Here is a 23372-nt window from a genome sequence, read left to right as displayed (position 1 = left end):
GGATCAAGGGTATAGTTTAGAAGGGTTGAGAGATTATTACTCTCCGGCAGTTTCTAGTAAAAAGCAATCATCTATTCATAAAAAGGCGGAGTAAAGAAGATCATATGCTCTGTAGTACTGTCTTTTATCCAGGGAGTTTTGATCCTCTCACCTATGGTCATTTGGATATTTTAAAACGAACGGCTCAGTCATTTGACAAGGTTATTATTGGTATTTTAGAAAATATTTATAAGACGCCTATGTTTTCTTTGGACGAACGGTACCATATGATCACGGAGATTTTGTTATCTCAGAACATTGAAAATGTGGAAGTGGTAGCTTATAAAGGTCTTGCTGTTTCTTTTATGCAGCAACATAAAATCAAAATTATGATACGAGGGATTCGAGTCATTTCCGATTTTGAAAATGAAATGAGACTGGCTTTTAACAATAAAGATTTATATCCAGAAATGGAAACGTTTTTTTTATTTACTAACCCTATTTATGGGCATATTAGTTCTTCTACTGTTAAAGAAATTCATACACTTGGTGGAGATGTATCTCAATATGTTCCTAGTAATGTTTTAGAAATGCTCCACAAGGGAAAAAAATGATTATAGGTATTGGAATAGATATTGTTGAGAAATCTCGTATAACTCGTGTTTATAACAAGTATCCTGAAGCCTTTTTGAGGCATATCCTCAATCCTCTAGAACTTCCTTTGTTTGAAAAAAGAGTAGACAGAAGAAAAATAGAATTTCTTGCAGGTCGTTTTGCGGCAAAAGAGGCCTATATGAAAGCTACGGGATTAGGAATGAAAGCAGGGTTTCCTAGTATTGCTGTACTTAATGAATTCTCGGGTAAACCTTTTATAAAAGCTCCACACCATCATCCAGATCAACATATTGTCCATGTTACTATTACTCATGATGAGCATCAGGCTATGGCTCAGGTGATAATAGAAAGCAAAAGCTAAAAATTCTTCCACTGGATTTGTCCCTTCTATAAGAGGGGAGTTCTTTGTGAGTGAATGTACAAATATTTTTATATTTTGGATTTTGTGTAGCTTGCATTAAGTAGGAATAGTGAATGGATTCTGTTTTGAGTTGAATTTCATTTTCTTTTGTTAAAGAAAAATAAAACTGCCCCTCTTGATGGCTCAATGAAGGTGGTGAAAAATAATCCTGAAATTCAGAACCTACTATGTAGCATTCACTGCAGATATGAGGGAGGAAATCGATAAATACGGGATATTTTTCTGTTGTTAGGGTTTTGTAGAGCTGGATAATAATTTTTTCTTTTGTTCCTTTCCATCCAGCATGGGCAATTCCAAAATGCTTTTGCTGAGGCAAAAACATTATGATAGGTAAACAATCAGCCGTATAAACACTCAATACCAAATTAGGTACAGATGAACCTAAGGCATCAGTTTTTTCATAGATACCAGGTTTTTCCACTTTTTTGACGAAATGAGAGTGTATTTGTTGTGTATAGGCATAACTAAGACGAATTTTAGGAAAATAAGAATTCAAGGTTGTTTCAAACTTTTTTCTATCTGGATGAGAGGATGGATCTACGTAAAATCCCCAAACAAATTCATTATTATTGGCTAAAGGAAATACTTTAAAAAAAATCATACTGCACTTCTTTTTCTAAGTGATTTTGTATGATAAATGCTTTAAAAATATTCTCCATTAAAGTTGCTACAGTCATTGGACCAACTCCACCAGGTACTGGGGTGAGTGCAGAAGCTTTATTTTGAACTGACAAATGGTCAATATCGCCAATAATATAACGTGTTCCATTTCGTTCTTCCACAGCTTGTCCTAGATCTACAAGCACAGCATCGGGCTTAATGATATCTGCCTTAATAGATCTAGGTAACGAAGTGGCTGTTATCAATATATCTGCATTCAAAGTATACTCTTTGATATTTTTTGTGTAGGTATGACAGATGGTCACAGTTCCGTTGCCGTATGAATTTTTTGAGCCTAATAGACTGGCTAAAGGTTTACCTACAATATTGCTGCGGTTCAAAATAACAATATTTTTGCCAGATATAGTGATATTATAATGCTGTAAAAGTTTGAGTGTGGCTAATGGAGTCGCAGAATAAAAATAAGGTTTTTCGCCCATAGAAAGTTTACCAATGTTTAAGGGATGAAAACCATCTACATCTTTTTTAGGGTCAATAGACTCTATGAGGTTAGGAGCGTGAATATGTGTGGGAACGGGAAGTTGTAATATTATACCATGGATATATGGATTCTTATTTAGAGCATATAACTTTATTTTTACTTCTTGCTCTGTGATGCTTTTAGGAAGGTGCAAAAGTTGAATTTGAATACCAATATTCTCTCCTGCCAATATCTTTTGTTTTACGTAGACTAAAGAAGAAGGATCATCTCCAACAAGAACAATCACCAAACAAGGAGGGCGAATGAGCTTTTCAGGAGGGAGCTGAATCAGATTTTTTTGAATAGATGAAAGTATTTTAGATTTTAATGTTTTGCCTTCCATAAGAACTAAAGAGTGAGAGGTTTGTTTTTCTTGCATAAATGTTTGAGTCTTCCCTTAAAAAGAGTTATTATTATAGTCGAAAATATAATCACATTTCATAAGAAATGGTAGGAGATTTTATGTCTTTGGAAGAAGAGATAAAAGAAGTCCTCTATAATGATATAAAACCCCGCATTCAAATGGATGGTGGGGATGTAGAGTTTGTTGAATTAACAGATGATTTTGTTGTTATAGTAGAACTTAAAGGTGCTTGTGTGGGGTGTATGTCTGCTGGAATGACCTTAAAATATGGGATTGAAAGATACTTGAAAACTAAATTTCCAGAAGTTCGCCAAGTGGTTACAATGGAGTAAAATTATACTTATGTTGCTAAAAAAACTGTGTTTTGTGTGTTTTTTTGCATATTTTATGGTGGGTTGTATTGATGTTGATACAATTCGCCCCAGAACTGCTAGAGATTTTTATGAGAGTGGTTTAAATTTGGTTAATGACAAAAACTATCCTCAAGCTATCAAGATGTTCCGTAAAGCCATTAGTATTGCCGATCCTGTTGCGGATGAGTATTATCTATCTATGAGTTACTTTGAACTGGCTTTTACATATAGTTTGTCTGGAAATAAGAAGAGTGCTTTAGAAAATATAGAAATTTTACTTTCTCAGGTTGTGTCTTCTAAAGAGCCGAGAATTCTGGCAGAAAATTTAAGAAAAAAAATTATGGATAATAAGAGCTATCAGAATGCCTCTTTTTGACGAGTAATAATAAGCAATAGATAAGATAAAGTTGAGGATTTATGTGGTCTCTTTGGAAACAGTATAAAGTTTTTTTATTCTGACGAATCTCTGTTGAAATTTTATCTATCGTATATCGTTCATTATTAAATACTAGATTTATTGACTTGAGGTTTTATGCAATTATCTTTTTGGCAAAAATATAAACACTTTTTAAAAACAGTTGCCCCTTTGGCTATTCCCATCATCATACAAAATTTTTTAACTTCTTCTTTGGGTATGCTAGATGGAATTATGATCGCCCATCATGGTGATACCGCACAGGCAACTATCAATATGGCGGCGGTGAGTCAAGCGAACCGTGTTTTCTTTGCCGTGATGCTCTTTTTTTTTTGGGATTGCTGCAGGAGCTTCTATTTTTTTTTCTCAGTTTTATGGGAAAAAGGATTACGTAGGACTCAGAAAAATATTGGGAGTGGCAATTTCTATTGGATTAATAGTATCTTTGATCCCATTTATTGGAAGTATTTTCTTTTCTCACGAACTTATGAGCCTTTTTGTTACTACCCATGATACGGAAGTTATAGAACTGGGAGCTCAATTTTTACATATTATGGGCTGGAGTTATCCTGTATATATATTAACTTGGGTGTATGGCTTTGCTTTGAGAAGTATTGGATTTCCCAAAATTTATATGTTTTCCAGTATTGCAGCACTAGTAGTCAATGCTGTGTTAAATTATTTTTTAATTTATGGATTTGGACCTATTCCAGCTCTAGGTGTTATGGGGGCGGGGTTGGGGACGTCTCTTTCTCGTTTGGTTGAATTTGGGATTTTAATTACATTTATTTATACTCGTAAAGAAAATCCACTCAAAGCATCTTTTAAAGAGATTTTTGCTTTTGATTGGAACGATATTACCCAGTTTTTAAAAACCTCACTGCCTGTTATTTTACAGGAAGGACTCTGGGGTTTAGGAGCCACTGCAGTTTATATTATTTATGGAACAATAGGGAGAACAACATTGGCGGCGGTAGGAATGATTAGCCCATTTTTGGATTTGTCTTTTGTAGCTCTTTTTGCAATATCCCAAGCAACGAGTATTATTATGGGTAATATGGTAGGAGAAAAAAAGTCTAAAGATGAAATTCGTTGGACGGCAAAACGTTGTTTAACATTAGGTTTCATAGTCAGTTTAGTCATGATTATTTTGGTTGGTACGATTCCTTACTATTTGATTCCTATCTTTTATCCAGTGGATTTAGAGGCAATAGAATTAGCTCGTTATGGACTCTGGGCTTTTGGAGTTCTTTTAGTTTTACGGGGGACACAAATGATAGGGTTGATAGGGGTTTTACGAGGAGCGGGGGATACTTTTTACGCCATGATGGTAGATTTAGTAGGAATGTGGTTGATTATGGTTCCTATGGTGTATTTTACGGCAGTTGTACTGAAATGGTCTTTACCTTTTGTGGAACTTTCTGCTATTTTTTATGATATTGCTGCTTTAATTTTAGTACTCATAAGAGTAAGAAAAGACAAATGGATTAAAGATGTGACTTACAAGACACAGGTGTGAAAAATAGAGATAAATCCATAATAGGTTTTTCTTGAGAAGAAAAACTAAAAGATAGTTTTTTTGTGTAAGAATCTATATTTATTGAGGGAAGAGTAGTTTTATAGTAGATTTTTGGAAAAAAGATATGGGCTTGAATTTTAGGATCTTTTATCCCTTCCAAAAATTTACCAGCTATGATATTAGCCAATTCTTTACCTAAATCTTCTACCTGTTTTTTATTAATACGAGTTTTTTTATACATTTGTTGGTACATAAAATCGAGAGTTGTATGGGGGAGTTCCAACATCAAAATAATACAAGAGTGATTAATTTCCAAAGAAATGGTGCTTAAAGAGTTATAAATTATAGCTCTGTCCTTATTTTTTGTTAGTTTTGAGATATTAATGTCAGCGAAACCAAAAATTTGTAAAGTCTGGCTGACCATATTTGTAAAAATTTCAAAATTAATCATGTTAAAACCATCGGAATTTGTGCGATAAAAAAAAAGAGTTTTTTGTATTTTATGGAAAAAATGATTACATTTTATAGGCTAGGAGAAGTGTCCGAGTCTGGCTTAAGGAGCACGACTGGAACTCGTGTATAGTTAACCGCTATCGAGGGTTCAAATCCCTCCTTCTCCGTTTTTATGGGCAGGTTCTGTATGGCTTGGTTGATCTGAACCCCGCTAGGTCTGGAAGGAAGCAACGGTAGGGTCAATGGGTGCATTGCAGAGGTGCTTGCCCACCGAGTGATTTTATGTATAGGGCTTTCTTTTTTTATTACCTTGTTGCTGTTTTTATTTGTAGCCTCTTTTTTATCCAAGTTCATTCTTATCCCACTGAATCTTTGTTGCACTCTAACTTACACAGTCAGGATAGTGTGAGAGATAAAACGACTAAAAATTTGGAACAAAATAAACCCATATTACAGCTAGTAGAAGTTTTGGATCCCAATGATACGCCAGATCTTTCTCGTAACTTTTTTGTAGGGACTCGAAATAGTCGTGGTAAAAATGAATCTTTAAGTGCTAATTCTTCTTATCAAATGGCTCATTTGCAAAAACAAAGACCCTTAGAAGAAAGTTCTATGGCTGGAAACTTTTTAGAAGAATTAGAAAAATCTAAACAGTTTATAGTGCATACATCTAAAAATAATTCGATAGATCAAGAGAGTAAAATTCTTAAAGATCCGCACAGTCATTATTTTAAAGGTCAATCAGTTAAAAAACTTCATCTTCAAATGACTCAAAGTGGTAAACTTTCGGTGAATGCTATGGAATTTGAAGGGGCGGAATATTTAATTCACGTGGCACAGAGTATTTTTCGTTATTGGGTAGATTTTATCCCAGCCAATATGATAGCTTTAGGTTTTATTAAAACGGATAATGTGGGTACTATGCAGTCCATTCTTGTTTTTTCTTTAAAGGCTCAAAATGACTACCGTATATATTTTTTAAAACCTTTTAATTCTAACAGTCTAAATCAGTCTACATTGGAGGCTTTTTCTTATTACCGCATGCCAGTCCATAAAACGGTTAAGATTAAAAATATTGGAGTGGAGTTCAAAATTTATAAAGATACTTTATCTATTTCAGCAAATTTTGAGTTTCATTTAGTCAATTCTTAAAAAATGAGTATCTTTTAGCAAATAGAAATGAGAATATGAGGATTGAGAATGCTAAATAAATTTCTTAACCAAAACCTACTACCTATTCCAAAAGGAAATAATGATCATAAAAAAGAAATTACATCTGCGGATGTGGAGACTATTATTTCTTTAATAGAGGAGTATGATAAAAATAAACTAGGAGCTCTTTTGTATGATCAAAGTTCTAGTGCTCTCCATATTTCTATTCAAACTGGAGTTCCAAAAGAAACCTATGTACAAAGGGATTCTGCAGTAGAGCATCAACCTATTATTATTACGGATTCTGTGGCTCCTTTATTGGAAGAAACGGATGAAGACTCCTCATTTGTTATGTCAAAAAATGAAACGACGGAATCTCAAGGAGCTATTATCAAGGCACATATGGCTGGTTCTGTATTTTTAAAACCGGCTCCTGCTGATCCTAATTTTGTTTCTGTTGGACAAAATGTGCAAGTAGGAGATGTTCTTTGTCTTTTAGAGGCGATGAAATTATTTTCAGAAGTAAAAGCCTCTAAGGTGGGTAGTATTGCCAAAATTTTTGTGGAACATGGAGACATTGTCCAAGAAGGTGATGCTTTGTTTGAAATTCTTTAATGATATATCATACGCCTGTTTTGTTGAATTCTGTTTTGGATTTTTTAGTTTCAGATAAAGAAGGTGTTTATGTGGACTGTACTATGGGAGAAGGTGGACACACCTTAGGTATTCTTAATAAGATTTCCCCAATGGGTTCTCTCATTTCTTTAGATCAAGATATTCAGATGATAGAAAAGGCAAAAATCAGGTTTTCTAGTTGGAAGAATTGGAGATGTATTCATTCTAATTTTCGAGATATTCACCTTACCTTAAAACATTTAAAAATAGATCAAGTGGATGGAATTTTAGCGGATTTAGGTTTGTCCATGTTTCATTATAAGGTTTCGGATAAAGGTTTTAGCTTTGCTAAAGATGACCCTTTGGATATGTCCCTAGCTTCATCCCATCTTAATGCGAGTGTGATTGTGAATACTTACTCCGCAGAAGAAATACAGAGTCTTCTTTGGACTTACGGAGAAGAATCTCATGCTAGAAGAATTGCTCATTTTATTGTGTACTATAGAGAAAATGTCAGGTCGATACAAACTACCCGAGAACTTGCGGATATTGTTTACAAAGCATTGAATTCTTTACCCTATTACAAAGCAACCAAGATACATCCTGCTACTAAAACATTTCAGGCTATTCGCATTGCGGTGAACCAAGAGTTGGATTCTCTCTGTATTTTGTTGGAAGAATCTTTAAAGCTTTTGAAACCAAAGGGGAGTATGGTCTTTTTAACTTATCACTCTTTAGAAGATAGAATAGTGAAAGAGTTTATTATAAAACATAAAGAAAAATTTAGTGATTTTACTAAAAAGCCGATGATACCTTCAAAAGAGGAAATAAAAAATAATAAAGCTGCTAGAAGTGCAAAATTGAGGTTTTTTAAGATATAATATGTTAGTAAAAAAAGTTTTAGTATATATCATCTTGTTAGGAGCTATTTTTTTTAGTTTATTTTTTATTGCAGGGCAAAATAAAGATTATCAAGAAATTAGACGTTTGGAAACGAAGCTGAACAAACAGATAGAAATGGAATTAATTTCTTATAAAGAAAATTTGTACAAAATAGAAAAGATGAAATCAGAACTAGGCCAAACATCCTCCAAACAAAAATTAGAGATAGGAACAATTTATCTAGATAAACAGCAGGAAGATATTCAAGATATACAAAAACAAATTGAGAAATTATGAAGTTAAGATGGGTTTTACCGTTTTTTATGCTATTTTGTTTTTCTTCTGTCTATCCACAAAGTTTGATGGATAGCTTGGTTTTTTCTAGTATTGATGATCAAGACTATGACGGTTTAATGCGTCTTATCCAGACAAATCGAGTCAATATTACAAAAGTTTTTACGGAAAATCATGAGACGCCCTTGCATTATGCCGCTTTTTTAGGTGATATTACCGCTGTTCGTATTCTTATTGATGCAGGTGTTAATGTGGACGCCACTACGCCACAAAATTATACGGCACTTCATTTGGCAGCTCAGCAGGGTTATACTGATATTGTCAATTTACTACTCCAATATAAGGCAAGTCAAACAGTCCAAAATCAAGATGGTTTTATGCCAGTGCATTTAGCAGCTTCTTTTGGACGGCTAGATGTTGTTAAGCTCCTTACGGAAAATTCTGGTATAGTGGATAAAAAAGGAATTCACAGCGTTACACCTTTGCAGTTAGCAGCTCAAAATGGGCATAATGATATTGTTTTATATCTTTTATCTCTAGGAGCAGATCCTAATTTTTCGGCGGAAGGAAGTCATGGAAGGGCATTGCATTTTGCTATACATGGGGATCATTCAGATACGGTATCCATTCTACTAGAACATGGAGCAAAAGTGAACGCGACTAATGATACAGGAGACAGCCCTTTGGTTTGGAATGGATATATTGGAAATGTACAAACTGCCCAAATTTTACTCAAAGCAGGAGCAGATAAAAGTATTATTACTCATAGATTTAAGTATAATGCTTTGCATACGGCAAGTATTCGGGGTAAATATAGGTTGATAGAGTATTTTTTAAAAAATAAAATTTTTACAGGTAATGAAGTCAGTGGGTCTGGTTCTGTAGCGTTACATTATGCGGCTTTATATGGACATATTGACGCTATGAGAGTACTTATACCGGTGACGAGCGATATTAATATACGAGATATTTATGGGCAGACACCACTTCATTATGCGGTGAGTAACAATAAAGTGAGTGCGGTCAGATTACTTTTACAAGCGGGAGCTCAAACAAATATTGCTAATAATGATGGAGAAACTCCCATTAATTTAGCAAAAAAACTAAAAAATCTTCGTATTATTCAGTCTTTGCAGCCATAAATATGAAAGTATATATTGGACAAATATTTTTTTTAATGTCTGTTCCTTTGGTTCTTTTTACTCAAACAAGGGTGCCAGATACTTTAACTCACTTTTGTGCCCAGTATCGTGTTTCTTACTGCAGTGAATCATCTTCTTTAGTCAATCTAAATGCTCTAGATGAAAATGGAAATTCTCTTTTACATTTGGCTGTGAAAAGTAAGGATATAGAATTTGTAAAGTATATTTTAAACCAAAATATTGTTTTACTCAACCGAGTAAATAATTCCGGAGATACGCCTCTCCATATAGCCAGTAAACAAGGGATGTTAGAAATAGTTCAACAACTTATATCGAAAAATGCCCAAATAAACGTTCAAAATAAACAGGGAGATACGCCGTTACTCTTGGCTTTTTATCATAAATCTTTCAAAGTTATTTCGTTTTTACTTTCTCAAAGGGAGGTAGATATTAATTTGAGTAATTTTACTGGATTAACTCCTTTACATATAATCAGTTATATGGGTTTAAATTTCTATTTATCCAGTATTTTTAACCATTTTAACCAAAAAATCAATAAAAATGCTACTGATCAAGATGGTTTATCAGCTTTACATTATGCAGCTGGAAATGGACATTTTCAAGTAGTAGAATTTTTGGTTAAACATAAGATAAATTTAAATTTGCAAGATCATATTGGTCATACCCCTCTGTATAATGCGGTATTACAAGGGCATCAAAAAATTGTAACATATTTGCTTCATCAAGGGGCTTTATCCAATATTGTGGGTTTGGATGGCAGAAATATATTGCATGCAGCTGTTCTTTCTGGTAATAATGGTTTAATCAAATCTTTACTCAGTTATCACCACCTTGTCAATCAGAAAGATGCACACGGAAAAACACCTTTGGCTTTGGCTCAAGAACGTTTAGATGATAGTATGGTCAAAATTCTTGCCAGTCATACAAATTTTAACATTCTTAACAAAAAAAAGCAGACTCCTTTGATGCAGTTACTAGAGTTGAATAGAAAAAATTTGTATGACGCTTATTTTTCTCTACCTCATAATTATACTCAAGTGGATAAGGATAGAAATAATTTATTACATTATTTTGCAAAATATAAGGTTTCATTATTTGTCTTAGATAAGACTATACTAAAAAAATATGTCTTTTTTTCTGTAAATATCCATAAACAAACTCCTTGGGATTTAGCATTGCAGTATAACAATTTATTTATGATTCAGTACTATTTGAAAAATTTTTCCAAAGAAATTTTGTCAAGAATCAATTTAAAATCTGTTATTTTTTCTCTCAGACAAGGGAAAAAATATATTTTAGCCAAACGATTACAGAGTTTCTTAAATATTCATCCTCAAAAAAAACATTCTAAAAAAATAAAGAAAAAAGTCCGAAAGTATCCCAAGAAAAAACAAAAAAAATCTAGAAAAACCATTTTGGAAAGACGATAGAAAAGAAGTATATTTTTCTATCAAGTTTAAATAGGAGGCTCTATTGAAAGGAACTACAGGTCTGGTACAATTTATTAGATTTAATATTATGGGTATTGTCCATATTTTAACATTTTCATTGATGTTGTTTATTGGGCGAAAAATTGGACTGGGACATTTTTGGTCTGGAGCTATGGGGTATCTTGCTGTATTGTTTGTGGGAGCAATAGGCAATATTTTTTATGTTTTTCGCTCTTTAAGTAAAAATGGAAATTTTTGGTCGTACTTTATAAAAAACGCTTTAGTTTATATTTCATCAGTAGCATTGGAGTTATTTGTGACTCATGAGGTTGTTCCATTTTTGGAAAACCGTGGTGTTAGTGATACTCTAATTGTGATCACACAATATTGTGTTTATGGAGTTGGTGGACTTTATGTCTTTTTTATGAACCGTTATGTGGTTTTTCGCAATAAAAAACCTTAGGAGTTTTTTATGAAATACAAAGTTTTTGCATTGCTATTTTGTCTTTTTACGTCTTCTTGGATCTGGGCGGAAGAACCTGTTGTTCCTGATTTATCCAAAGAATATTTTACCCGTATGATCGAAAACGAGAAGGTTTTTCTCTGGAAGATTGGAAAGTATGCAGAAGATGAAAAAGGTTATAAGAGTTTGCGTTCTGTAGATGAATCTGATGGCGGCTCTATAGCGGTGAAAGAAGAAAAATTTTATGGATTAGTTATTACTTTGAATGACGCTTCTTATAAGCTGAGTAGTATGGATCCCTGTAGCACTTTAAGTCAAGCTGCAAAACAGATTAAATCCATTTTGAAATCTAAAATTATGTGTGCTTTTGAACTTCGTGGTTCAGAGCCGTATATGATAGTAGTTGGAGAGAACACCAATGAAATTGTAAAAGAAATTAAACAAGATAGACAAAATGCTAATAATATTCATCCTTCTTGGTACGATTATCAAGTAATACGATGATTTATTGTATTGAGAGGAAGATGATGGAGCAGTATAAGATTATTGGTGGGAGACCACTTTATGGTAGGGTTAAAATAAGTGGAGCTAAAAATGCTGCACTCCCACTGATGGCGGCTTCTTTGTTAACGGAAGAAAAAGTGGTGTTACACAATATTCCTAATTTAGCAGATGTTTTAACAATGAAGCAGTTATTAGAAGATCTAGGTAAGAGTGTTTCTTTTATAGACCATACAATGGTCATTGAGCAAAAAGAAGTTTCCTCATTAAAAGCCCCTTATGAAACAGTTAGAACGATGAGAGCCTCTATTGCTGTTTTGGGTCCACTACTTGCCAAGTATCATAGTGCAGTAGTTTCTTTACCTGGAGGGTGTTCTATAGGGAATAGACCTGTGGATCTTCATTTAAAAGCTATGGAGTTGCTAGGTGCAGAAATAGAACTGGATGAGGGGTACATTTACGCTAAAACAAAGGAAGCTACTTTAATCGGGGCGGATCTTTATTTGGTGAGTGCGAGTGGAGTTACCGTTTTAGGAACAGCCAACGCCCTTATGGCAGCAACCTTGGCACGAGGGAAGACAGTAATAGATCCCGCAGCAACAGAACCAGAAATAGGAGATTTAATAGATATGCTCCAAAGCATGGGAGCCCGTATTGAAGGAAAGGGTACAGGAACTTTAACTATTTATGGAGTGGAATTTTTACGGGGTGTAGAACATTCTATTATACCAGATAGGATTGAGACAGGAACTTTTCTTGCAATGGTATCTTGTACTGGTGGAGAGTTGGTTTTAGAAAATACCAATCCAGAGTTTTTAAGATTACCTATTTTTATTGCTAAAGAAATGGGTGTTGAGGTTATTTCCCATAAACATAGTATTACGGTTCGTTCTCATGGAAAGTTAAAAGCTACCGATATTATTACAAAGCCTTATCCTGATTTTCCAACGGATTTGCAACCACAATATATGGTGATGCTGACCTTGGCAGAAGGAGAGTCAAAGCTTAACGAAAATATTTTTGAAGATCGCTTACATCATGTAGCAGAGCTGGTACGTATGGGTGCTAAAATTAGTGAACAGAAAAATAATTTTGTTCTTATCCACGGTGTTTCCCAGCTTAAGGGAGCTCCCGTGATGGCATCAGATTTGAGAGCGGGTGCAGCATTGGTTATTGCTGGTCTTGCTTCTCAAGGAACTACTTTTGTGGATCGAATTTATCATATTGATCGTGGTTATGAGGATTTTGAAGCTAAAATTGGAGCTTTAGGAGGGCAGATAGAACGAATTCGTATTTAGGAGTTTTTATGTTAGGACTTTATACTGCTGCTTCTGGGATGATTTCCCAGTGGACAACTATGGATGTGATCTCTAATAATCTTGCTAATGTCAATACAACGGCCTTTAAGAAGGATACTGTTCTTCTTAAGTCTTTTCCAGAAAGGCTGATGGCTCGTATAAATGATAATATACAAAAATTTCCTCTCGGTTCCTACGATAATGCCCCTATTGTGGGTAAATTGGGTACTGGGGTAGAGTTGAATGATATCTTTACTCGCTTTGAAAAGAAAGATGGGGATAATATTATTCCTATCCGTAAAACTGATAATCCTTTGGATGTGGCGCTTAACGGAGAAGGTTTTTTTACTGTAGAAACTCCTGATGGAGAACAGTATACACGAGCGGGGGCATTTTCTAGAAACCAAGATGGTTTTATGGTAGATATGAATGGAAATTATGTCTTAGGAAAAAAAGGACGAATTCAGTTGGGCGAAGGGGAAGTGAAGGTAGATCAGGAAGGTCATATTTTAGTTAAACCTCCACTTGCTACAGAATCGATAGCGGTAGATCAATTTCAGTTAGTTGATTTTTATGATAAGCAGGGGCTTTTTAAGAAAGGTTCAAATTATTATGCGGCTACAGAAGATTCAGGAGAGGCTCAGCAAACCACCAATATAGAGACTTTACAAGGTTTTTTGGAAGGTTCCAATGTTAATGCTGTGCAGGAAATGACCAGTATGATTGAGGTACAAAGGCTCTATGAAGCTTGTCAAAAAAGTATTCAAACATCCGATGGAATCTTGGGTAAAGAAGCTAATGATATTTTAAGGATGAGTTAGTAACAGTTCAGGATAGTGATTTTTATCTATGGCTCTTTTAAGAGCCTGAGAAACTGCTTCTATTTGTTTTGGATTTGTACCTTTTCTTGTTACTAAGTCTTGCCAAATACCCACTGTTTTTAAGTGTTTGTCTGGATTCGAAACCCCTAAATATGTGGATATATCGAGGTTTATGTTTTCTAAAGTGGACTTATACCCATCCAGTTCTATGGGTAAAAACCTCAGTTGTCCTTGTACTTGACTGACTTTTTGGATGACTTTAGCACAATCTACAGTAAAACATAAAAACATGTCAATTCCTCCATCATCGAGCAATGCTGGAAAGTCTATTTCTTTTGCTTCAACTTTTTGATAGCTCATATTAAGATTTTTAAAAATATTGAGTACTTCAGGAGTGTTTGTCTCGTCATGTTTTAAACCTAGCCCAATATTTTTATTTTCTAAATCTTTTAAAGATTTGTAAGGGCTATCTGATTTTACTACGGCTAGTAATGGGATAAAAAATACTTTTTTAATTACCTGTAGATCTTTTGTATAGGGTTTAAATTCTTCATGTTGAAATAAATCATAAGGTAGAAACGCAAAATCCACTTTTTTTCTACTCAATCCAACTAGACTAGAGAAACTATTTTTAAAATTGGCATTATACGCAAGAGAAACATTAGTTCTAAGTTCTTTGTTTGCTGAAATCATATCAGACAATAAAAGAGAACAGTCAGAATGACTTGTAATAGCATAACAATTTCTTACAGTAATACGATTAGAAGATGCACAGCCTAGTAAAAATAGGCTAGAGAAAAATAAAATCAAGAGAATAAGAGTTTTTTTTGTATATTTTATCATAGCATTCCTCTGATATTAAAGATATTAAAAAATTGTATACAAATAAAGGGGTTTTTATGAGTCGAAAAAAGGTTTTATTAATAGACTCTTTTGGTTTACTGTTCCGGTCTTATTTTGCCCTAGAAAAAACAGGTTTATCAACTCGAGATGGTAGACAGACTTTTGCTATTTATGGGTTTTTCAGAGCATTTTTCAAAGCTTTACAGGAGATAAACCCCACTGATATCGTTTTTGCTTTAGAAAGTAAAACTTCTTTGCGCAAAGAGTTAGACCCTAACTATAAAGCTAACCGCAAGGAACAGCCCCAATCACTTTTGGATCAAATTGGGCTATTTCATGAGCTTTTGGAGGAGACTGGTCTGCCCAGTGTACGACTGGAGGGCTATGAGGCGGATGATGTTTTGAGTACTCTCACAGCTTTTTACAAAGAACAAAAAAATACTGAAATTTATATCTATACGTCAGATAAAGATCTTGCACAACTGGTAAGTGAAAGAGTTTTTTTAGTACAACCTGCCAAAACAGTAGCTCAACCTTTAGAACTATTGGATGAAAAAGGAGTCATTGATAAATTTGGAGTTAAGCCTTATCAAATGATGGATTATCTGGCTATTGTAGGGGATGCATCAGATAATGTGAGGGGAGTGGATGGAGTAGGTATAAAAACCGCCAGTAAACTTTTACAAGAATATGGGACTTTAGAAGGAATTTTTGAGCATATAGAAGAGTTAAGTAAAGGGGTTCAGGAAAAATTCCAAAAATCTACCGAAGTTTTAAAATTAGGTCGATCTTTGGTTGCACTCCATCAAGACTATTCTTTTTTACAAGATCCTCATATTGGAGAGTTGAAGAAAGCTCAGATTGATAAATTGAAAAAAAGTTTTTTAGATCTTGAATTTTCTCCATTTAAAGAACTTCCACTTTTGTACCGTATAGTTAAAGATGTGGATTCAGAATCTTTTGAACTTTTTTCTCTAGAAGGGCAGGTAGACGATCAGGCAGTTTCTTATAGTTTTGAGATGATAGACAGTTCTGGTGCACATTATAAAATGATTACCACTGTAAAAGAAATGTTAGATATAAAAAATCAGATCCAACAAATGGGTTTTGTTTGTTTTGATACGGAAACGACGGGGCTAGATATTCAAGAAGATATTTTGTTGGGTATTTCTTTATGTTGGAAAGAAAAACAGGCGTTTTATATTCCTTTAGGACATAAAAGATTGGAACAGCAAGTTCCTTTGAAAGATTTTCAAGAAATCTTCTCGGAAATTTTTCATTCTTCTCAAATCAAAAAAATAGGACACAATGTTAAGTATGACTATAAGGTTTTAAAAAAAGTATTTCCAAACATTTGTGGAATGGAATTTGATACAATGATAGCGGCCTATTTGCTCAAGCCAGATTCAAAAAGATATAACCTAGATGACTTGAGTATAGAGGTTTGTGGGTATAAAAAAATTGCTTATAAAGATCTTGTAGATGGTAGAGAACATTATACATTAATGTCTGTGGATATAGATAAAGTTAAAGACTATGCCTGTGAAGATGCCGATTTAACCTATCGTTTATATCTGAAATTAAAAGAAGAAATAGAAAGACAAAATCTACAATCTATTTTTTATTCCGTTGAAATGCCTTTAGTGGAAATTTTAGCCAATATGGAATTGGAAGGAATAGGAGTAGATATTAATTATTTTGAAAATTTACAAGGGGTTTTCAAACAAAAACTGGAAGCTTTATCCCAGAGTATTTTTTCTATTGCAGGAGAAGAAATTAATCTCAACTCTCCAAAACAAGTCTCTGGTTTGCTTTATGAAAAAATGAAACTTCCTAAACCTAGGTCTGCAGGTCGGTCTAAGTCTGTATTTGCTACAGATGAAGAAAGTTTGCAAAAGTTGGGAGAATTTGCCATAGTAAAAAATATTTTGGAATACAGGAAATATAATAAACTACTTACTACCTATGCTATTCCTTTGGTTAATAAAGCCTACAAAAATCCTTTGGAAAAACTTCCTAGAATTCATACCAGTTTTCAACAAACGGGTACGGCAACAGGTCGGCTTTCTTCAACAGAACCCAATCTACAAAATATTCCCATTCGAGATGAAGCAGGGATTTTAATTAGAAAAGGATTTGTAGCTAGACCAGATTATGTTTTTATCAGTTTGGACTATTCCCAGATAGAACTCAGACTCATGGCTCATTTTTCTAGTGATCCTTACCTAATTCAGGCTTTTCAAAGTGATGAGGATATTCATATTGCTACAGCTAGTCAGATTTTTGGAAAGAGCACACAGGAGATTAATCCTAGAGAAAGGGATATAGCCAAAACTATCAATTTTGGAATCATTTATGGGATGGGTTATATGAAGTTAGCCAGAGATTTGAGTATCAGTAATCAAGAGGCAAAAGAATTTATTCAAAAATATTTTGAACTTTTTAAGGGTGTCAAAGATTTTATTGATGATACCAAAATTCAGGCTCATCAGCAAGCCTATGTTTCTACTATTTTGGGCAGAAAACGTCTCTTACCAGAAATTAACAGTACTAATCCTATGATTATTGGAATGAATGAACGAATGGCAGTAAATACTGTGATTCAAGGTAGTAATGCTGACCTTATGAAGAAAGCTATGATAGATATTGCTCGTCAAGAGGATTTGGAAAGCGCTCGTATGATTTTACAGATACATGATGAGTTAGTTTTTGAGGTATTAGCAACGCAGGCAGAAAAAGTTGGAAAAAAACTCCGTGATTTTATGGAAAATGTTTATATTTTAAAAGTTCCACTGAGAGCTTCATTAAATATTGGATCGGACTGGGGGAGTTTAAAATCATGAGTAAAGCTAAAAAATTGGAATATCATTTTGCGGCCACTTTTAGGGAGAGGGTTGTTTCTCCAAAATTTGATTCTTTAAAACTTTACGGAAAACACTATATGGGGACTTTCTACCCAAAAAATACGGAGGAAGTGCAGTTAATTGTAAAGTACTGTAATAAAAATAAAATAAAGATAGTCCAAAAGCACCAAGATGCAGAGTATAGACTATCCACAGATTTTATTTTTATTTCTATGATCAAAATGACAGGTATAGAAGTTCTAGAAGAAGATCGGGTTGTTTTTGTTGATGCAGGAGTAGAAACGAGTGATTTGTTGGGGTTAATTGAGTATAAAAAATTAACTTTACCTTGTTTGTCAAAAGTTAAGAGACACATTCTATTAGATGTTCTTAATGATTTTTCTTTGAATCAGCAGACAACTTATGCTTATGGTTCTTTATCTTCTTTTGTTTTAGGTGTAGAAGGAGTGCTGGGTAATGGAGAACTGGTCAAATTTGGTTCTCAAACCTATCAAGGAGTTTTTAGCGAATTTTTAAAGCAGATGATGCTCAATACTTACGGACAGTATGGTATTATTACAAAACTTAAGCTCAAACTTTTGCCTCTAATTCCAGTTCGGGGTTTGCTGACCATTGAAGCACATAACCTAGATACAGGGATCAAGATTTTGCAAAAAACGGTGAGATTGGCTCTTCCAATAGAAGATCTTTATTTTTTTGATAGTCATAGTATTAAAAAACTTTCTGAATATAAGAAATTATCCCTTTCCAAGGGGGAAACACCTTATGTTTTTTTACTTCAAATTCAAGGTTCATCGTTAGAAGAGGTAGAAAAAAATATGGATAAAATTCAGTTATCTTTAGCAGATGTACTAGAGGGGATTATTTCTATTCATCAGTTGCAATTATCCGAAGAAATAGAAAAAAGATTAGCTTGGAAAAATGAGTTGGAACTAGCGGCTGCATTGGGGAGCTATCAACAAAGAACAGAAAAACTTCTTTTAGCTCCTTCTAAGTTTCAGTATTTTGTTTCAGATTTAGAGTATATCAAAAGGGATTTTGGAGTAGATTTTCTTTTTTCTGGTTCTATACAAGATGGAACAATAGAGGTCATCTTTATGAATATTCAAGACGAAACAGGGCTAGTTTGGAGTACCTTTCAGCACGAAATTAGGGCTAAAGTACTGGATATTCTTTATGTTCATGGGGGGCGTCCGATGACATATGAACAGCAAGAACAAACTTCTATTGAAAGTTTTTTTATGGGGAACGGTGCGTTGGCATTGACACAAAAGATCCAATCGTTATGTGATCCAGAGCGTATATTGATCCCTGCTAATAAGAGTTAGGAGTACATATGACAAAAATTGCAATTTTAGGAACAGGAAGTTTTGGAACAGCGATGGCCGTTTGTTTGGAGACATCACATCAAGTGGATATTACATTGTGGGGGCATAATGCTAGTATCTTAGAAGAAATGAAAGCACATAGAACAAATCTCAGATATTTGAAAGGAATAAAAATTCCGGAGAGTGTTCACTTAACTTCTCATTTAGAGGAAGCTGTCAAACAGGCGGATATGGTTTTACTTATCGTTCCCTCTCAATCTATTCGAGATCTTGCTCGCCGAGTTGCTCCCTTTTTAAAACAAGGAGCACATGTCCTTAATTTTGCAAAAGGACTGGAGTTAAATACATATTTGCGTTTGAGTCAGGTTATGCGGGAAGAAATTAAAGAAAACCCTATTGCTATTGTTTCTGGACCTTCTCATGCTGAGGAGGTGGCAAAAAAATTTCCTACGAGTGTCGTTGTGGCATCAGACAATATAGCGGATGCAGAATATATTCAGAAGACCTTATCTAATCCTTTTTTTAGGATTTACAGAAGTTCTGATATTATAGGGGTGGAGATGTCTGGAGTAATAAAGAATATTATTGCTCTTTCTGCAGGAATTAGTGATGGGTTAGGATACGGAGACAATACCAAAGCTCTTCTTATTACCCGCGGTTTGGTGGAAATGGCTCGGATTGGTCAGGCTTTAGGTGGAAATAAAGAAACTTTTCAAGGATTAGCGGGGTTAGGAGATTTGGTAGTTACGGCAACGAGTGTTCATAGTAGAAATTGGAATTTTGGGAATAAAATTGGAAAGGGAAAAACTAAAGAAGAAGCCTTTTCAGAAATGTCAATGGTTGTGGAAGGAATCACCGCTACAAAAGCTACTCATGAACTGGCAAAAAAACTCAATATAGAAATGCCTATTACAGAACAAGTCTATTCCATTTTATATGATGGTGTAAGTCCAGCGGAATCTGTAAAATTACTTATGTCTAGAACTCAAAAAGAAGACGGATACTATTGATATTTTACTGGGCTACAATGTTGAATTTCCTTTGAATATCTTGCATTGATTGGGATTTGTGAGTATATTTAATAGGATTAAATAAGGAACGAAAGGTACTATATGAGTAATGACAGACTGAAAAGTGAAATTATACACCAACCCATAGAAGAGGGTTTGAAAAAGCATTATTTAACTTATGCTATGAGTGTTATTATTGGACGTTATATTCCTGATGTTCGAGATGGGTTAAAACCAGTTCACAGAAGAATTCTTTACTCTATGTTTGAAAATAATCTGACTTTTTCTAGTAAACCAAGAAAATCAGCCAAGGTGGTTGGAGAAGTTTTGGGTAATTATCATCCTCATGGAGATATTGCCGTTTATGATGCATTGGTTCGTATGGCACAAGATTTTGCAATGCGTTATCCTTTGATTGTTGGTCAAGGAAACTTTGGTTCTATTGATGGGGATCCTCCAGCAGCTATGCGTTATACAGAATCTCGATTAGCTAAGTTATCCGAACTTTTACTGGAAGATATTAAAGAAGATACGGTGGAATTTATCCCAAACTATGATAATACTAATACCGAACCTGTGGTACTACCTACTAGGTATCCTAACTTACTGGTTAATGGAAGTATTGGTATTGCTGTTGCTATGTCTACTAATATCCCCCCTCATAATATTCATGAAGTCATAGCTGCTACCATTGAACTAATTAATCATCCAGAATCTACCACAGCTGATTTAATGAAGCATTTGAAAGCACCAGATTTTCCAACAGGTGGAATTATCATGGGGACAGAAGGGGTAAAAAAAGCCTATGAGACGGGGAAAGGTTCTTTTATTTTAAGGGGTCGTGCGGATGTAGAAACTCTTAAAAAAAGTGGACGAACCGCTATTATTATCGATGAAATCCCTTACGGAATAAAAAAAGCTGCGCTCATTACGGATATTGCAGCATATGTAAAAGAGGATGTGCTAAAAGGAATTTCAGAAATTCGTGATGAATCCAACAAAGATGGAATGAGAGTTGTTTTAGAGCTTAAAAAAGCCGTAGATCCTGATGTTCTTTTAAATCAAATTTATCAAAAGACGCAGTTACAAATTTCTATTTCTATGAATCTCTTAGCAATTGTGGATAGAGAACCTCGTTTAATGGGAATTAAAGAAGTACTCAATCACTTTATTGCTCACCGTAAAGAGGTAGTAATTCGGCGTGCAGAATATCGACTTGACAAAGCCAATGCAAGACTCCATGTTGTAGAGGGTTTGTTAACGGCGATTGATAATTTAGATGAAGTTATTAAAATGATTAGGGCATCTGCAACGGCACAAGAAGCTAAAGTTGTCTTGAAGGATCGCTTTGATTTGACCGACATTCAAGTTCAAGCCATTTTAGATTTGAGACTCCAAAAATTGGTAGCTTTAGAAAAACTTTCTTTAGAGAATGAAAAGAAAGACCTATTGGATACTATTGGAAAACTGATGCAGCTTTTGGCATCGGAACCAGAGCAATATGCTCTGATTCAAGAAGAATTAGAAGAAGTTGTAAAAACGATCAAAACAGTTAGAAAAACAGAGATCCAAGAAGGAATCTATAAAGATATAGTTATGGAGGATGTAATTCCAAACCATAAATGGCTGATTATGATTAGCACAGAAGGAATTTTAAAGAGAACTTCTCCAGATTCTTACCGTACTCAAAGAAGAGGAGGGCAAGGCAAAATAGGAGCTCAAATTAGAGGTGAGGAGCAACTTCGAGATGTTTTTGAAGCTAATGCTCATGATATTATCTTGGTCTTTACTAATTTTGGATTGGCTTATTATATTAAGACTTATGAAATTCCAGAATCTAGTCCGACTTCTCGTGGTAAAAGCATTCAAGCTCTTATCCCTATGAAACCAGGAGAAAAAATTGCTTCTGTTTTACACACAGACAGTTTGACTAACAAGGATTTTGTATTATTTACTACAAAAAAAGGAATGGTGAAAAAGACAGCTCTTTCAGAATTTGTGAATGCAAAAAAACGAGGAATTATTGCAATTTCTCTCAGAGAAGGAGATGAACTTTTACACACCACTCGTATTGCTGAAAACGATGAAATCTTTTTAGCTACCGCTCAAGGAAAGGCACTACGAACGGATTCTGGAAATATTAGATCTCTTGGACGCTCCGCTTTGGGTGTGATTGGTATGAAACTCCGTAAAGATGACGAGATTGTAGGAGTAGAAATTATCAATCCTCAGGCTACTTTATTGGTAATAACTCAAAATGGATTTGGCAAAAGAATGCCTTATACCGATTTTACCCCTCACGGAAGGGGAACTCAGGGGCAGTTTTACCAAAAAGTGACCGCTAAAACAGGTAAGGTAGTGGCGGTTTCTCAAATAGCTAATCCTGAAAGTGAAGCTCTCATTGTTACTCGGAACGGAATTGCTACAAGGATTGCAGCTAAAGAAATTAGCTTGATTGATGGTAAAAATACTCAGGGTGTTATTGTTGTTCGCCCTAAAAATAACGACATTGTTGTAGACTGTACAGTTCTTGCACAAGATACTTCTATTCAAGAAAATCTGTTATAAACAAAACAGTTATTTCAAGTTATATCTATCTTCTCCAGGCTCTAGGGGAGATAGATCGTTTATCTACTAACGATTTCCTGTATAAAATAAACTTAGTTAAAACTTGTAAGATAGATATTTATTTTTGTTTTATGAAAGTCCCTCTCCAAGAAGGAGAGGGAACAAACTTCCAAAAAGATTTTTTAGAGAGCGTATTTGAAACCAAGGTTTACTAACCAAGGCATTTGAGCTCTGAGTGCAGTTCCTTTCATATCTTCTAGCTCTTGTTTTACACCTTTTCCTGGTGCTAAAAGTCCAGCTTCTAAGAACATAGAAAGACCACTCATAATATTGTAAGAAGCAGTTAAGTCAAACTCAAAACCAATACTAGAAGAGTTTCCACTTCTAGGAGCAGAATACCATCCGTATCCTAATGCAACTCCTACATTGAACATAGCTAAGTTGAAGTTAGCATCTGCACCTACAGAGAGAGCTCCTCTATCTGTGTAAGCATAACCATCACCAAAGGTTTCGCTGTATTGGTAACCTTGTCTACTACTTCCTGCATTATACATAATGAGTAATGGAGGTGTATTAGCATCGTATTCAATAAGTCCACCATTAACAGAGGCGTTAGTACCGTTTTTATTAATGTTTTTAGAACCACTTCTAAAGTCCACAAAAAGCTCTGCTTTCATAACTTCTTCAATAGCATAACCCACAGCAACTAAAGCGGCAAAACCATTTCTAGTTTGGTTATATCTAGGAGTACTAGCACCACCAATGTGAGCTTTATTTTTTCCGTAGAGGTAAATAGCGGTTGCATTGACATAAAGCCCAAAAGGAGCAGTATACCCTAAATCAAATCCAGCATATAATCCTACACCGTCGACAAACTTAG

The 23372-nt window shown here is 34.5% G+C and overlaps 1 protein-coding gene across 1 annotated transcript; it reads left to right on the top strand.

The window, feature by feature from the left end:
- The first annotated feature begins 11759 nt into the window (after window positions 1-11759).
- LOC138694250 (UDP-N-acetylglucosamine 1-carboxyvinyltransferase-like) lies at window positions 11760-13058 on the top strand. Its single transcript, XM_069817781.1, has one exon. It carries the CDS (start codon window positions 11760-11762, stop codon window positions 13056-13058), a length of 1299 nt encoding a protein of 432 aa, XP_069673882.1.
- The last annotated feature ends 10314 nt before the right edge of the window (window positions 13059-23372 follow it).

This window comes from Periplaneta americana, unplaced genomic scaffold (genome assembly GCF_040183065.1).
Source record: "Periplaneta americana isolate PAMFEO1 unplaced genomic scaffold, P.americana_PAMFEO1_priV1 scaffold_85, whole genome shotgun sequence".
Classification (NCBI taxonomy): Eukaryota; Metazoa; Arthropoda; class Insecta; order Blattodea; family Blattidae; genus Periplaneta; species Periplaneta americana.
This window is presented reverse-complemented; position numbering and strand designations above follow the sequence as displayed.